At 37.5% G+C, this 17,047-nt stretch overlaps 1 protein-coding gene across 1 annotated transcript in view; it reads right to left on the bottom strand.

Moving 5' to 3' along the window:
- Positions 1–17,047, bottom strand: part of shroom3 (shroom family member 3) — a 90,696-nt gene that overhangs the window by 71,430 nt on the left and 2,219 nt on the right. The window contains exon 2 of the mRNA XM_051677170.1: positions 5–159. Within this exon, the coding sequence (XP_051533130.1) occupies positions 5–159 (155 nt within the window). The remainder of the gene's footprint in view (positions 1–4; positions 160–17,047) is intronic.

Here is a 17,047-nt window from a genome sequence, read left to right as displayed (position 1 = left end):
TTACCTTCGCACCGTAAGCCGCAGTGTTTTGTAAGATCCTTTAACAAGAGATATCGCCTCTTGCCTCCATCCACTCAACCCCACCTCATTAATTATGACAACTTCATCTCCCACCTGTAGGGGGTGCTGCAGCAGAGACGCCTTTCCGCCCACCTCTACCTGTGGGAAGATAAATAAACACACAAATAGTGAGCACTCTGTACGGTAATGGAAAAGGCTTTGAAGGATCAACGAACAAAACTTAAAACACATGCATGCTCATGGACACAGAACCTCCAGTAAAACCTGCCCAGAATTCAAAGAATGTTTTCTTTGAAACTTCACGTCTACACATTCACAGGGTCTCTAGACACTAATATTTTGGTCACATAATCTCTCACCCTGGTACATGGAGAAAGAAGTCCCACATTACAAAAGCTCTGTGGTATACAGCAGTGTCCAGAAACCATAATGGCTCTGTTCCAAATCCTAGTAAGCTTCCTTGCTGTCTACTGTCTACAAAGGCAGCTGACTTCTAAGGGGTCAGAACACAGATGTCTCAAGACGCGTTTGTAAAAGTTGAAGTTCTTTTTAACTTGACACAGCATCTATAAAACATGGCACCCCTACTGAGAAAGACAGCAAGATGTGGCGCAACAGTCAAAGATACAAAAACGAAGTGAACAGCCCCTGAAGTGGAACCTCATACAGTACGTGACTGATTTGGAACGCTCTACAAAGGGAGCAACTCTTAGTGCCAAGCATATCACCTCACAGGAAGCGAAAGGAATACTCGACTCACAACTGAAAGTAAAGTTTGCTATTAGCATGTTGCTAAGTGAACAACGACAACAAAATATGGCTAAGCTAACAACTAACTCAGGGCTCGACATTAACGCTTGTCCTCTTGTCCGGGACAAGGGGATTTTTAAAAGGGCAAGTAAAAAATAATTGTACTTGTCCAACCGGACAAGCAGCCTGATTAAAATGTCAATAACGAAAAAATAGCTGGCTATATTTGTGATATAACCTAGGCCTGCGTCACTTGATCAGTGCTACTGCTTTTCTCGCAGCATTCCACGGCTCAAGACGTTTAGAGTGAATCCGCATTGAGCGGCACTGTTGCATTCTTGCTGAACTTCAACCTGTTAATTTGACATGCAAATGTCGTTACACCTATATAAAAAGAGCGATCTCTGCAAACAAGCGAAGCCATTAAACTTTTGCTCCTGTTTAAGAACAACGAAGCCGACTATGCCACGTGTTACATCTCTCTAGAGCTCAATCTGACATTTACATGTATTTTTTCTTCCTTTTGAATAATATAAGTAGACCTATGTACATATTTACGTAATATAAATAATTAATAATATACATATTTAAAACATCATCCTATTACCTATCTTTTATATATATATATATATATATATATATATATATATATACTGTGTGTGTTTTTTTTTTTTTATAATTTTTTTTTTTGCTTAAACATAATAATTGATTTAACAGCAATGTCCCCTCTTTCAGGATTCCATCTGTTAATTTTCTGTGCATTTTGTCAACTTTAGTCTGGTGAGCGTTGACTTGAACTCTTAAAGGGATAGTTGACCCAAAAATGTAAATACTGTCATAACTTACCTAATGTATCGCAAACCCATATGGCATTCAATCTTTCATCCATGGACCACAAAAGGAGATGTTAGTCATAATGTTATAATGTTAACATAAGGCATAATGTTAGTCTCAGTCACCATTTACTTTCATTGTATGGAAAAAAAAAGATGAATGAAAGTGAATGGTGACTGGGTCTGCCTTTTGTATTTCATTTAAATTTCTCTCTTCTGTCAGCTTGAAACAACATGAGGTCGAGTTATCGTGACAGAATTTAAATTTTTTGGGTCAACTATCCTTTTAATGACCTGTTTAAGTATTTGATTTGCCAAGAACAACAATGTATAGGTAAATGTAAGTTGGTACATGATTGTATCACGTCTTGCTGGAAAACAAATGACTGAATAAGAATACTGATGGAGAATATTGCTTCTGAAAAAGTTATATTTACACCACAGTTAAAAAAATGTTTCCGGACAAGTAACTTTTTAACTTGGACAAGTGAATGACCAATTTACAAGACAATCCTTAATGTCAAGCCCTGTAACTATTTTAAAATGATATTTTTCGGTATTGAACGAATTATTAGTGTATTTATAATTAAGATTTCTCTGCAGCGCTAGGGTATACTTTGTTTCTCATCATTGCTGTTAAGTCTCACGCACAGTTGAGCAATCTAACCTTTCAAACTTTTGACCGCGACTCCGTACGAATGCATTTGATGCATTCGCACTACGACTGATAGCTACTCTTTACTACAATCAGTGGAAGGTGCGTGCACAAATGATGTGCACAGACATCCACGTACACTGTGCTGATGACACAATTTGCATCATGCTCACTGTCTCGCGGAAAACCAAAGTATATCTTAGAAGTTTTGGAACAGCGTCATGAGCGTTAGTAGCTCACTAGTTAATGTCACTGTACACCCGAAAGAGCTCAAGAAAGATGTTCATTCATTCTTTTATACTGCTACTGAACAGTACAAGAGCACAATGCATAATTCATGCACAGAAAATGTAATGTTTAGATATTTCGAACACAAAGAATCCTAAGTAGCATCTCACTGTGGACAAAGAAAGACAGTATTAGTTAGATAAGATCTGTTAATGCACTCTTTTCTGAATTTTTGGAAGCAGGTCCTGGATGTCTCACTCCTTATTGTTCTCACAATGGATCCAATGAAAAGTGAAGTTAAAATATTCCCCCTAGAAACCAATGTATTTATGTATATGCAACAATATCAACTCAGTGAGCAGCACAGTTGAAATGGTCTGGATTTCATGATCTGGATTGTGACTTGGGCTAAAGCAGTTTCAAAACTGAAAAAAATACTGTTCTTATTCAGTATTTTAGTCTTGTTTTCCATTTGTTTGAGAAGCAAAATAACCAAAGATATAAAGTCTTTTTTTTCTGAGAAATCTTACAAACTTAACTGAGGTTACACACTTAAAAACATGAATTTTAGTAGGTTTAAATACGTTTATTCAAAGAGATTATGATCGAAACTAGACGTATAAACAGTCGGATATGACCACTCACAATTCGCTTTCATAAACCAATGTAAGTTATTATAAGCTGCTTGGATAGGAATGTGCCTGCTAGATGATTAATAACCAATAATAACTAAACATACAGGCAGATATCTAAGCAAATTCTTCCACCGAGTAATTCTTCCATTCTTCATCGTCCATAAGATTTGACCTCATGTTTATTATTAGCATTTCTTAACTGCAGACAGATCTGAGCCAAAGAAAATAAGACCATCAGGAAGCCTTTTCAAGATAACACACACGAAGAACAAACTAGCATTTCATTATCCCTCTAAAGACACACATTTGAGAAGTGTCCCCAATTGTCTATCGTTTCCTGCTAAAACCTGTCCTTCGTTTGGCTCATTCGTGACAACTCTCGCTCTCAAAAGGACTGCTGTGAGCCACTTCCTTGCGGTGAGAGCCGCCACATTCAAATCAGGACATATTCAGAATAATCGTAAGAGCAAGCATGTCTTCCCTTTCACAGGTTATTGAGCGTAAAGCCCGGCAACTCAAAGAAAAGACGGCTAGCGGAGAATTACTTAACACTCGGCCTCGAGGCCATGAATAAGGGTGTTTAATTGTAGATGTGCTGCCAAGCCAGTGACAATGAATCCATTAATATGTAACTCAACAAAGCGTCTAATTCTCTTAACCTTATTTTAACCCCCGACTTCCTGGGGTTTAGGTCGCTCTTAGCTCGTCGTCTATTGCCGACACACTGTAAACAACACGTCGCATTCTGAAACGGATGAATAAAAGAGCAGCTTTACAGAAGGGCTGAATCAGTATTCAAGACTACAGAAAGTGTATGCTTGAAATTGCTATGTGGGGTTTTCTTTGGTTCTTTTTTTTAATCATCTCTGTTCTATTGTTGTTTTTCAGGCTAGCGGGGCTCTCGCGAATTCCGTAGCTGACATTCCGCTCCCTCTCTCTCTCTCTGTTGGGTCTTTGCCAGAGGCCTGGGCTTTATCCTGCTCTTATTTGCCTGCTCTCAAGGAGAAGATGAAGGGGTTAGGACAGTGTGTGGGGGGTAAGAAAGAGACCGTGAAAGAGAGAGAGCGAGAGATATGTCCCAAATGGCATAGAACCAAACTACTTATTCTATTCTTTCAGTTTGTAGCATGTATACGGAGCTTAGTATGCAAATTTTCAATATGTAAAAAATACTCAGATTTGCCATAATGTGCCATATACAACCAGAGCACACTATGCTGAAAACTGTATGCTTCAATGCACTGCACTTGACCTATGTCGGCTATGTTTGAAATGGAATAAGAGCTTCCTACTTACTAAATACAGCATGATATATACCATACACTATGTGGAACAGAACACATTATACAAAAGAGTAGTAGTATTACTAACAGTAGTGTGCTACATTGTTGTCAGTGGACCTCATCACATTGCATGTTTAGTTCAGTGGAATCCAGTTTTCATTTTGCATTTTTAATTATGAGTGTGAATATGTGGGGACCTGGGTAGCTCAGCAAGTAAAAACGCTGACTGCCACCCCTGGAGTCGTGAGTTCGAATCCAGGGTGTGCTGAGTGACTCCAGTCATGTCTCCTAAGCAACCAAATTGGCCCGGTTGCTAGGGGGGGTAGAGTCACATGGGGTAACCTCCTTGTGGTCACGATTAGGGGTTCTCTCTCTCAGTGGGGCACGTGGAAAGTTGTGCGTGGATCACGGAGAGTAGCATGTGCCTCCCGTGCTGTGAGTCTCCACGGTGTCATACACAACGAGCCACGTGATAAGACAGAAGGAGGCAACTGAGACTTGTCCTCTGACACCCGGATTGAGGTGAGTAACCGCGCCACCACGAGGACCTACTAAGTAGTGGGAATTGGGCATTCCAGATTGGGAGAAAAGGGGATAAATAATAATTAAATAAAAATAATGGGTGAAAAAAGAGATGTTAAAAGTCACAGCTGTAATAGAGCGCAACAGTGTCTGCCCACTTTTTCAGCCATCTTGGTTCCGGAGTATTTTTCCCATTCATTTTTCCCATAGGGATTTAAAATCCTTCATAAAAGAGTTCTAAGCCATGAACCAAACCAAACCGCTCAGATGTGAATTACAACATTACAAACTTTGATTTGAAGCAAAGAAGTATTTGAAAATCTGACAAAAAGACAAAGGTACAAGACTGCATCTTTAATGAGGGAATGAAATACAATCCTATGAAGAATTGCAGATGATGTAATTGAATTAAAAACTATGGAAAAATGTAAACTATAAATTTAAAGTTGCTGATTATAAGTATGGAAACAATATATTTAAATTTTATTCCAAAATATTCAGATATATTAAAAATATATAACCAAAAACTGAAAATTGATTTAACTCGTTCCCTCAGTTGAATTGAGTAATGGTGTCTTCAAGACTTGTGTAATTAAGTTTACTTAACTTGGTAATCATATAGAACAGTGTATCTCAACTGGTGGGTCGCGATCCAAAAGTGGGTCACAAGTCTATTCGAACTGGGTCACGGATAGTAGGGTAAGAACAATGCCATAGCTCTCCCATTGAAAGATTTTTAGTAGCCCCCCAAGTGAAATTTAGGGCTGCAGATGCAAATTTAATGATAATCTCGCCTTCAGCTAAAGGCTTCTCATCTACACTGCGATACTTTCACGGTGCGATAAAAGCTTTCGCGGGAATGTAATGGAACTAGCTCGCACTTATGATCTGCTCTGCTCTCTGGCACAATAAAAGGGCTTCCCTCGAAACATTGAGGTCCTCAAAACTGATGTAACCCATTTGAATTCTAGTGAGAATTTTCTAGTTTAAAGCGCTATGGAGGAAGTCAAGTAAAACTTCTTAAACAGTAGGCAGCCCCGACATGCCAAACACCGAGGAGGAAAAGAGCAACACTTTGCATGTGCCAAAATAATGTTTTTTTTTTCATTACACATCATCACTTTTACAAAATGTTTCATGACTTTACAGTAGTAAAATTGACTGATATTTTTGACAACAATGTTATAGTTTCATATTAAATTATCTGTTAGGTAGAATATATTAATAATACATTTTAATAACAACAGTGGCAGTTGTAGTTACAATTTCTATATGTATTTTGGCTACCATTTTTTCATAAATACTGTAATTTATTATTATTATTAATTAAGACTAGCTACATTGACCTAACCATGGTAATGAGGAGCCATCCATGCACTGTAAATATATGGGCAAGTTCATAAAGGGCTTTAAAGTCTGGAACTCTGAGACTTGGGGACAAATTATTAAGTTTTCCTCCTGTGTAATATATGTTCTGTTTGAACCAGGGACTAAAAACGGTTCAAGGAACAAAATTGTTAGCAGAATGTAATGTGATTTTCAATTGTTCCGGAGTGAAAACACTATTTTTAAATGCTAGTAACCGGTTATAATCGGTTAATTTTGTTCCAATAATTTTTTCATGAAACTAAAGGCCAAAGGGTTTATCACAGTACATTTTAGGATCTACACCACTTCATGTTAACTGAAAAAATTAAACATGTGCTTTGATCCTAAAGGAAACTGCATCACACATTTCTTTGCCTAATTGCCCGTTGTGTATGTTGCATTCTGTGGATGAAGATCTTTTTAACAACTATGTATAATTACTACATATACATGTATGGCTAATCCAGATACAAGGAAAACATTATTAGAGGTAAAAATTACATTTCACAGTTGTTTCCAAGTCTTCACTGAATTATTGTTAGATATGATGCATTAATACAGATTTGATGTTGCCGGGTTTTGACTAAGAAGCAGATCTGTAATTAAAATTATACTTAACTGTTAATTAACTGCTTGTTATGATTTCTATGCTGATAAATCCACCACACCGTAAAAAAAAATGTGTTGCTTATATTCGCTTATTTTGGTGAGGCAAGTTACTTATTTTAGGCTTGTTTTTCCAGACCATGTTGCTTATTTCTCTTGTGAGATCTGGCAACACTGCAACTGGTATTTCATTCACCGCTTTGTGCAGAGTACTGTCATTTTAAAAAGAACATTATTAACCGTTCTTTTATTTTGTTCAAACCTTTTGGAAAGGAGGCTGCAGAACTTCTGAACCAAACAAAAGAATTCGGTTCATTCTTTTGCTCAGAATGAACCGAAATGAAAAACATTTTGATTTTAGTCCCTGGTTTGAACGATGTTTGAAATTATGAAATGAAGGGGCTAATAAAAATAATGGGCTCATATAAAATAAATAGGCTCTTCGATTTTTAAAAAGGGGAAGAGAGAACTTCCTGTAACTTTAGATGTTGACATGAACAGCAAAAATACTGTCACTTGATCCATGCCCTTATACTTGAAAACCATGAACAAAACTATGCAAGATAAAAGAAAATCCGATCCAGGATACATTAAATACAGGTTACATTTTTTACTGTGTTGGGTCGCCACTTGATGTCCAATGTAAAATCTGGGTCCCGAAGCAAAACCAGTTGAGAACCACTGATATAGAATTTACTTCACTATTTAAGTTAAGGTAACAAGATGCAAGTAAGACTTAACTAAGATTTGCTATTTAAATTTTGTTGTTTCTACTTAATAATTTTAATTGAGGGCCTGGGAAGCTCAGTGAGTATTGATGCTGACTACCACCCCTGGAGTCGCAAGTTCGAATCCAGGGCATGCTGAGTGACTCCATTCAGGTCTCCTAAGCAAACAAATTGGCCCAATTGCTAGGGAGGGTAGAGTCACATGGGGTAACCTCCTCGTGGTCGCTGTAATTTGGTTCTCACTCTCGGTGGGGCGTGTGGTGAGTTGTGCGTGGATGCCGCAGAGAACAGCATGAAGCCTCTACACGTGCTATGTCTCCGCAGTAACGCGCTCAACAAGCCACATGATAATATGCTCGGATTGACGGTCTCAGACGTGGAGGCAACTGAGATTCGTCTTCCGCCACCTGGATTGAGTCACTACGCCACCATGAGGACTTAGAGCGCATTGGGAATTGGGCATTCCAAATTGAGGAGAAAAAGGGAGAAAAATAAATAAATAATTAAATAATTGAATGGACTCAAATTTAGGTCAAACAAAAACACAGCTTAAAGACAATCATTAAATAAATGTATTTATTCCCAGAAATGCATAGACACCTGTACTACAGTTGCACATGCACAAGCAGCACTGAGATAGTGTTAACAGGGTCCAACTTGACCAAAGGGGACACAGTTCACCCTAATGGTGACATCACACGAAACAACTATTTGCAACAAAACAACATAAATAATATCACAAAAGAGCTAAAACCTCTATGAATTCTTAATTACAACTATTTAAATCTCCCCACATGTTCCCTTTGACCAAGGAAACATAATTAAATAATTCAAGTGCAAGGCATTATGGGTATTCCCAATAGCCTCAATTTTTAAATCTTAAGTCTATGGATTTTTAAGAAAAATAAGTTCAAGGAACATAGATATTTGAGTTATGAGCCAAAAACTTGAAGTTTTAATTAAGACAACTTGATTTTTGCAGGTAATGACAATATTAGGGTTAACAGTGATCAGTAGTTTGAGAATACAGGGAGACCGACTTGATTGCATCATTTAAGCCACAGTGTTTTATGGAAGTGGGAGGTCGCCGCAGAGCTCTTTTGGCGCACTTTGTTAAGTGCGATTCTCTGATTGGTGGATCGTTTCCCACGAATTCCGCTATCAAACTTGATTTTTAAAACATGAAGTTAAAATAACACATACTGATGGCTTCATCAGAAGCATATACCATTGATTAACAACCTCAGAGCTAACAGAAGGTCTTATAAGTTATTGCAAAAGAATAGGATTTTACTTCTGGACCAGACTGTTGCACTCTATTGCTTCCAGATCACTCATCAGTCTGTAAATGTAAGGTCAAGTCGAGAGCATTGAATTGTGGGATACAGTACTCTATGCAGTGTGTTCTGGTTGTGGGTTTAATTCTCAAGGAACACACATACAATTCTGGCAATAATCTATACCCTGAATGCCCTGCTTGTAGTTTTGGAAACAGGTGTCTGCCAAATACATACTGTAAACATCATATATATGATTTGGGATGCATTAATCCTAATCTCACATACTATGTAGGATGCATAGTAAACAAATTAGCCGGGGAGTCTGTTCCATCAACCATTAGTGGCTGATGCTGACTTTACCACACACACACACACTTTCATCTCTCTCAAGTGTGAGGTGCTGAAAGAAGCCCCTCAGTGACTTTTACACCACCCAAAAGCCCCCAGACTTCTCTCTCTCTCTCTGTCTCTCTCTGTCTCTCACCCTTTCTTCCATTACTGTCTCTTTCTCACTATTTTTATACACACCTTTCTTGAGTGGTTCTCAAGGCCTATAGCTCCTCTCGTCATCCTTCTGTCTTATCTCTATCTCTAGTTTCGGGCCGGGCGTCTTAACCGCGCTCCGGGACGGTATTGTTGCTGTGGCAATGGTGACAAGCTCTTAAAGGAGGAGTGAAGGGCTGCGGCAGTTGTTTGTGTTCTGCTCACTATTCAACACAACACACTTCACAGCTCACCATGACACACAACACACTACTCACTATTGAAAACAAGACACTGCTCTACACCACACAACAGAAAGCATGCTATTCAGCACAACACACATTATTGAACAAAAAAGCTACATCAGAGGGTGAACTAAACCACATGGACAAAACTGCTGTGATATGTTATCTTACGCTTACGGGACCGCACATACTAGTGGCATATGAACTATATCTTCAGTTGAGTCAAGCCCAGATTTCTTCAATCTATCTGTGTTCAAATTGTTCAGATTTTCAGGATAAAACGGACAAACCCTTAAAAAAAAAAAGATGCATCTTAATTTGCATACTTCTTCTATGAACTTCACTGATGATGGGAAAGTACATACTTTTGAGATAGGGTGGCCGATGGCCCATATAATCCCAATATATTGTTATTGTTTATAATATAATCTAAAAAATATTGTGAAAACAACACAAAATGTACACTATCCACTGACAAGGCTGTCAAAATGCAAAATGGGCACCTTTGACATACTATTTGCAATGTACTGTGATTTGAGAGATGCACTAATCCTATTTTGTATGCTATTTAAGACAAATAATATGTGAATTAGGATGCATCCAAAGTGTTTATCGAATCTAGACGTGGATTGACTGACCCAGGACTTTGATTTTGGCTTGAACTGAGCATGCAATGCTGAAATTAAGCTTCTGGGTGGGATTGTAGTGAAAAGTGATTTTTTTTTTTTTTAATCCTCTTGCTTGGTTTTCTTATACAACATCCGTTTCCAAACTGAAAACATTGTAATCAATTCCTGTTTATGCAAGAGAACATAGCAGGTGCTGTATACACAAACGCAAGAGAAAGCATGCTCTGCAATCCCATTGTCATGGCAGCAGCGAGTCCACAAACTATCTGGATATTTTGTGTTGTTTTTCTAAGAGGCTGGAGAGATTGGAGTTGGGCAGCACTCAAGACCAAATCCAGAATACCAAATATGGCAAGACAGGGATCTCCTCTACTTGTGCCTCTTCGGTTCATCCAAGAATTACTCCCTATTAAAACACCTCCAAACAAACATAGTCATTCATATCAATCACATGACCATTTAAAATCAAGTAATCCATTTAAAGGAATATTCTGTGTTCAATACAAGTTAAGCTAAATCGACAGCATTTGTGGCATAAAATTGATTAGCACAATAATTAATTTAGACTCGTCCATCCTTTTCTTTAAAAAAAAAAAAAAAAATGGAATGGAAGTGAATGTGGCCCATTTGTAGACATTAAAATACTCGCCGTTTCAAAAGTATAGCCACAAGATGTAAACAATGCGTGTTAACATGATTTTAGTGTGACAAAATCACTTACTAAACTTTTCTGTGCTTTTCTGTGCTTACCTTGTATTGAACTCGGAATATTCCTTTAAGCTTGTTTGAAAAGTATGGAAAAGTATTGAAAGCGTTTTCGAAATTCTCCTTTTTCAGTGCCATTACAGTGTGGATGAGAGCTATAAACATAACAAAATGAAAGCGTTTTCAAACTAAAACTTATTAGTGTGGAACCAAATGCAGGTTTACATTTTAAGGCCAATTTACACTGCCCCAACAAACCCCAAAAAACACATTTGTTGGGTTTTGTTGGGTCAGTGTGTTCACTCTGTTGGTGTTTGTGGGGCAGTTTGACAATGATGGTTATGCTTCCCAACAGCCAACTTTAGAATGTTGGTGTTTGTTAGAGTTTGTTGGGGCAGTGTGAATTGGCCTTTAAAAATAAAGGTTCCAGTTAGTACCAAAAAGGGTTTTACAGTATGATGTCATGGAGAATCTTTTTAAGTTCAATACAGTCTCTAGTTTTTTAGAAAACAATCTACTGCTGTTCTTGTGCTTTAGAGCCGAAGTGTGTAACTTTTTCAATATTAAAATAATTTCTCGCATCCCAGCTTAATATGCAGAGATAGCTATAAGTAAGCCATTCATATGTTAATTTTCTAGAAATCTGTAACTACTGTGTCTCTGTGGCGCTATAAAAATTGTTCTGTCTGTTTTGAGCGGCCTGTCCAGTCCAACACAGCAACATTGGCTCAACCTATGGCGTGCATTTGGGGCGGGACAACCAACGGAAGATATAAAGGGTGTATTCGGAAAGCTGTTTGAAACAGAGTTTATTTTTGCAATTCTGTTCGCTGGAGATAGTGCCACAGAAATTACACACTTCAGCTTTATAGAACCTAGGAGGGCTTCACTTTCCCTCTGGTAACAGATACCTACAACAAAAATGTTTATCTGAAGAACCTATAATGTAACATCAAAAACTTTTTCAATCTCAAAACAGCCACATACAGTAGCTAACTTCCATACATTCAAAAAAAGTTTGAAGGGTTTTTTGCTGAACTGAAGATGGTACAAAGACCCATTAAAGAACCTTTATTTTTAAGTGTGAATCTATGCAAAATACACTAAAACATATGAATTACTCTCCGCTGCTCTAGAAATGGGATAAATTACTGAAATGTAAGGAATGTTGGGACTGGGGAGGTTAACTGTAAAATTAATATTCCCACATGAGATCTTCCCGGGATCGGTTACAAAGACCAGCTCTGGGATTTTTGTCCAATTTCATGATCTTAAGCACCTGCTGATGTTCATGCCAAGATTTTTACGAGTCAAATTATGTTCAGAAAACCAATGCGGAAAAATACAGGCCTTTTTTCTACACTGATCATTTACTGTCTGCCTCAAACATCCTGATTTGTGGTGATTTTGGACTAACATGCCTCAAGAGTTTGTAATCACTTGGACTGCTAATACTCACACAAACACTGCACAACAGTGATAAAACTCATATCAATCCCATGGGAAAAGCATTTAACCCTTATGACGCCAACATTTAGTCTCGACAATTCTCAACAAATAAAACCCTATCTTCCCTGGGCCAACGGTAGACAGTGTTACAACCTACAGTATAGCAATTTACGTAGATAAACATGGTCATAAACAAAGAGTGGGGTGTATGCGCGTGTATTAAGAAACAAGTAGGCAGGAATTCTCCCCTCTAAAAGGCCTATTTACTTTCTGTAATAATGAAATGTTTTCATTTCATTCCCATGTGTCTCCTGGACTGCGGTGTGCTGATTAGCCAACATGACTGATCAGTGCTGATCCAGTACAGTGCAAAGAGCTCATTCTGGTCACGAGATCAGAGATTAACAACCACACTTCAGAGCTCAGTCTATTTAGATTAATATGAGTAAGAATGAGTGTCGTCCAATGGAATTCATTAAAAAAACACCATAAACAAACTTACAAAAAAAAATGTTCAAATGCTACTTTCATTGGAACAGGGGTGTAAAAAGTACTCAGAAATTATACTTAAGTGAAAGTATGGATACTGAGTAAAAATTTTACTCAATTAAAAGTCAAAGTATCTATCCAAAAACATACTTGAGTGAAAGTAAAAAAGTATTCACATTAAATTGTACTCAAGTATTAAAAAAGTAAAAAGTACGTTTTCCTTGCTGGGATGAAATCAAGAGAGGAGATTGTGTGAGAGAAGATGTTGTTAAATTCGATTGGTTTGTTAAGACGCCTTTTTACTGTCTCAGATGACTGATATATTTCTCCCTCAGTGGCATCCGCAACCTGGTAAAAGAATCGTTACAGTAACTACATTTTTAACAAATTAATTTTATGTGGCCTGTTGTACATAACACAGACATTTCCTGGTGGAATGAACACTAGACGCTAGAATAGCAATGACTTTCACATAAACACTTTTCACCCTGTTCCTCACATCTTATGACATCTAAACACCTTTACTATAGTACATGACGCATTTTAACATTTACATTACATAATCAACTACATTTACGAGCTTGTTCGAGTGTGATCAAATTGCACGTTCCCTCAACTGATAGACCGCTACGCTTGTGATGTAAAGGACCGGGGTACGAGTCCAGAAGAGAATGCGAGTCGACACGTGAGCCCAAAGTGTCATAGAAGCACCACAAAATGACGTTTTTCTGACTCTATCGGTTAGGTTTAGGGTAGGGAGGTCGGTTTTGTTGATTTAAAACTCAATAAAACATTAACCTTTAAAACCTCATCTGTTTGGGAGAACATTTCACTCGCTTTTAGCGCCACACAGTGGACATTTCACCTCTGAACTGCCCTGAGACGTGTAATGAACCTTATAATTTTATTTTTCCAAAACCGTTGCCATAGTCACGCAATGTTTGTTTCATGGGAGGAGGCACTCACGAATTGCGATGTCAGAGCACCCAGCCCCTTGAGACAAAAAAGATAAATAAAAAACATTTAAATAAGCTTTGAAGAAAGCTAGTAATGTTATTGGGTTTATGAATTGTTTTCTGACTTTGCTAACACACGTTGCTGCTGAGCAGATGGACAAGTTCAATACAATTCTAAATTAATATTTGCTCAGATTCCATTATTTTTATTTTCATTATTATTATTATCATCATTTTCATTGCTGGTTTTATAGTTATTATTATAATTAATAGTTGCGACAACAACAACAATAATTCAGCAAATAGGGAATAGAAATTCATAGATATGATTTAAATATGAAGGCAAGTGTAGAAATAAATGACACGTACATGCAGATTTAATTAGAAAAACCTTTTATTCTTATATTTATATTTGCAATGTGAATGATCATTTTTGGCTTCATAACTGTCCAATCTGTAGCAGTAGCAGGCGTTTAGAATAAAGTTTAGGACAAAACCAGTCTGTGTTTCTCACTTCATGCTCATAGGTTTGAATGAATAAATCACATTCAGTCGGGCGGTCACATACGGTCTATTCGCACAAATATTTCAACGTATCTGAAGCTCAAATCAGATATGAAATTCTGCTTCTGCAGATGGTCGGAACTCCAAACAGCCGCCGTGCGACACTCCATTTGAAATGACTGACCTCTGGTCTGTCATCTGTCATTTGCAGTGAAAAGGCAGCTTCAGTCCAGTAAGACGGAAGAAAATGATCTGCAAAAATGAAGTGAGTACTTTTCAAGTTTAAGTAAAATTGTACGGAGTAAAAAGTAAATTTCTTTCTTTGGAAATGTAACTGAGTAAAGTATTCAGTTTTAACTGCACTCGAGTAAAGTACAAATCCCAAAAAAGAATACTTAAATATTTTTACTCAATTACTTTACACCCCTGCATTGGAACACAGTAAGTTGTATTCTATATAGGTTTCTTTTGTTTAATTTCAGACACTTTTATCCAAAGCAACTTACAGTGCATTTATGCATTTTACAAGTTTGTGTGTTCCCTAGGAATCAAACCCATGATCTTGATGTTACTAGCACCATGCTCTTCCAGTTGAGCTACAGGAACTGACAACATTTCTAATGCATGACTTATTGAGGTAGGGATCAAACCCACAACCTTTGGAACTATTGTCAAGAAACTTGCATATTGTGCCACTCAGTCGACATAACAAGAAGCCTTGTTGCTTGTTATGGTTTACTTCCTAGTTGGGAAGGAAATGGTAATTTGGAAATAACTTTTCCGTTTCCTGTTTCCGAGGGGAAAATACATGGATACATGTACATTTTGAATATATTCCATGATTATCCTCACAAAGATTACATGTTGATACATCAGCAAGCCTATAGGGCTCATTATTTAAGCACGGTGATGGCTGGAATCAAGTCCTAAATTAGGCCACATCCACATTAATCTGTTTATGTTTGAAAACTCTGTTTTCCGTTTCATAACGTCATCGTTGTCCAAAGTACAGTATGCATTTATGGTGAGCGTTTTCGAAAGTCTCCGTTGCCAGTGCTGTTCACGTGTGGATAAGAGCTGTAAACATGGTGAAATTAATGCGTTTTCAAACGAAAATGCATTAGTGTGGACCTTGCATTAAACTTAAACAAGCCTGATGATTTTACATGGTTCATTCACGTATCGTGGCAGTTCTGAGGTAAAATGTCCACTGAGTGGCGCTAAAAGCAAGTTAAATGTTCTCCCAAAAGACTTTTTTTTTTTTTTTTTTTTTTAAACAGACCTCCCTACCCTAAACCTTAAACCCAACCAATAGTGTCATAAAAGCAAATGTGAGATGAAAAACGCAATTGCTTTAGCAACCACATCATTTTGTGGTGCTTTTAGACACTTGGACTCTATCAGTTTATCTACCATGCGATTTGATCTTACTCAAACAAGCTTGTAAATTATGTTGGTTATGTAATGCAAATGTTAAAATGTATCACGTTACAAGTCATGTGCAATAGTTAAAGTGATTTGTTGTTATGAGATAGCATTGTGTGAGGAAAAGGACAAAAAAAATAAGTGTTTAAAAACTGATAATCTGCTGTTGAATCCTCATGATATGTGAAAGTGAATAAAAGTAATAGTTGTTGTAATGCCTCAGTGTTTATTTCTCCAGGAAACTGCAAGTCACGTAAAAATTATTTTGCAAAAATGTATGTATAGTAACATGATTCTGTGAGACCAAGTTATAAAAAAAGGATGCTTGTGCTTCCAAATGTTATTTTTCCCAGAAACTACAGGACATACAAAATCAAAGTCCCCTTTGAGACTACAGAGAGCTACAAATCAATCCATTTGTTATCTCTAAAACTTACAAAGACTCCCAACTAAGCATCAGGTACTTTATGGAACTACAATGGATTCTAGAGTTCCGCTGCCTATTGTTCTTAATGCTCTGGCTCCACTCATATGGGAGAATTCCCCAGGAGCATGAGAAAAACGAGTTTTATGAATGTAACAGGTCAAAATCTCTTACTCACGCTAGTCTGGATGTCACACCAAGAATCTGACCCTGTAGTCAACAATTACAGTCTAGATGCCTGAAGGACGCTCGGTCTCATTAAGACGTGTGTGTGACATACGGACCGTGTGGTCTACAGTACAGCTCATGTGACACCATTAACTTTCACTGAAAAAAGATGCAATGGAAGTGAATGGTGACTGAGCCAACATTCTCCAAAACATCTCCTTTCGTGTTCCACGGAAAGTCATACAGGTTGAAAGGCTGAGTAAATAATCCCAGAATTTTAATTTTTGTGAACTATCCCTTTAAGTCGCACTTAAAAATGTAGGAACTTCACTGCGTTATTGGAGAACAAGATGTCAAACCAAGTCGCATCTGCAACTTTTTTTTTTCTAAGCCAGTTTTGCAATTATTTGTGGGGATTTGAGTGGATATATACAGTAAAGTCAGTTCCTCTAAAGTTCACACAGGTGTCTTAGCAGAGTAACCACAGGTGTAGTACATCACATTAAAAAAATATTTTGGGTTCACAACAAAATTGAGCTCAACCAACAGCATTTGTGGCATAATAATGTTGATTACCACCAAAAATAATTTGGAATGGAAGTGAATGGGGCCAATTTTTGGAGGGTTTAAATGCTGAAATGTGAAGCTTATAATTTTATAA

This window comes from Myxocyprinus asiaticus, chromosome 38 (genome assembly GCF_019703515.2).
Source record: "Myxocyprinus asiaticus isolate MX2 ecotype Aquarium Trade chromosome 38, UBuf_Myxa_2, whole genome shotgun sequence".
In the NCBI taxonomy this organism is placed as follows: Eukaryota; Metazoa; Chordata; class Actinopteri; order Cypriniformes; family Catostomidae; genus Myxocyprinus; species Myxocyprinus asiaticus.
Note: the sequence above shows the minus strand (reverse complement) of the source record. Positions and strands in the feature narration are given on the sequence as shown.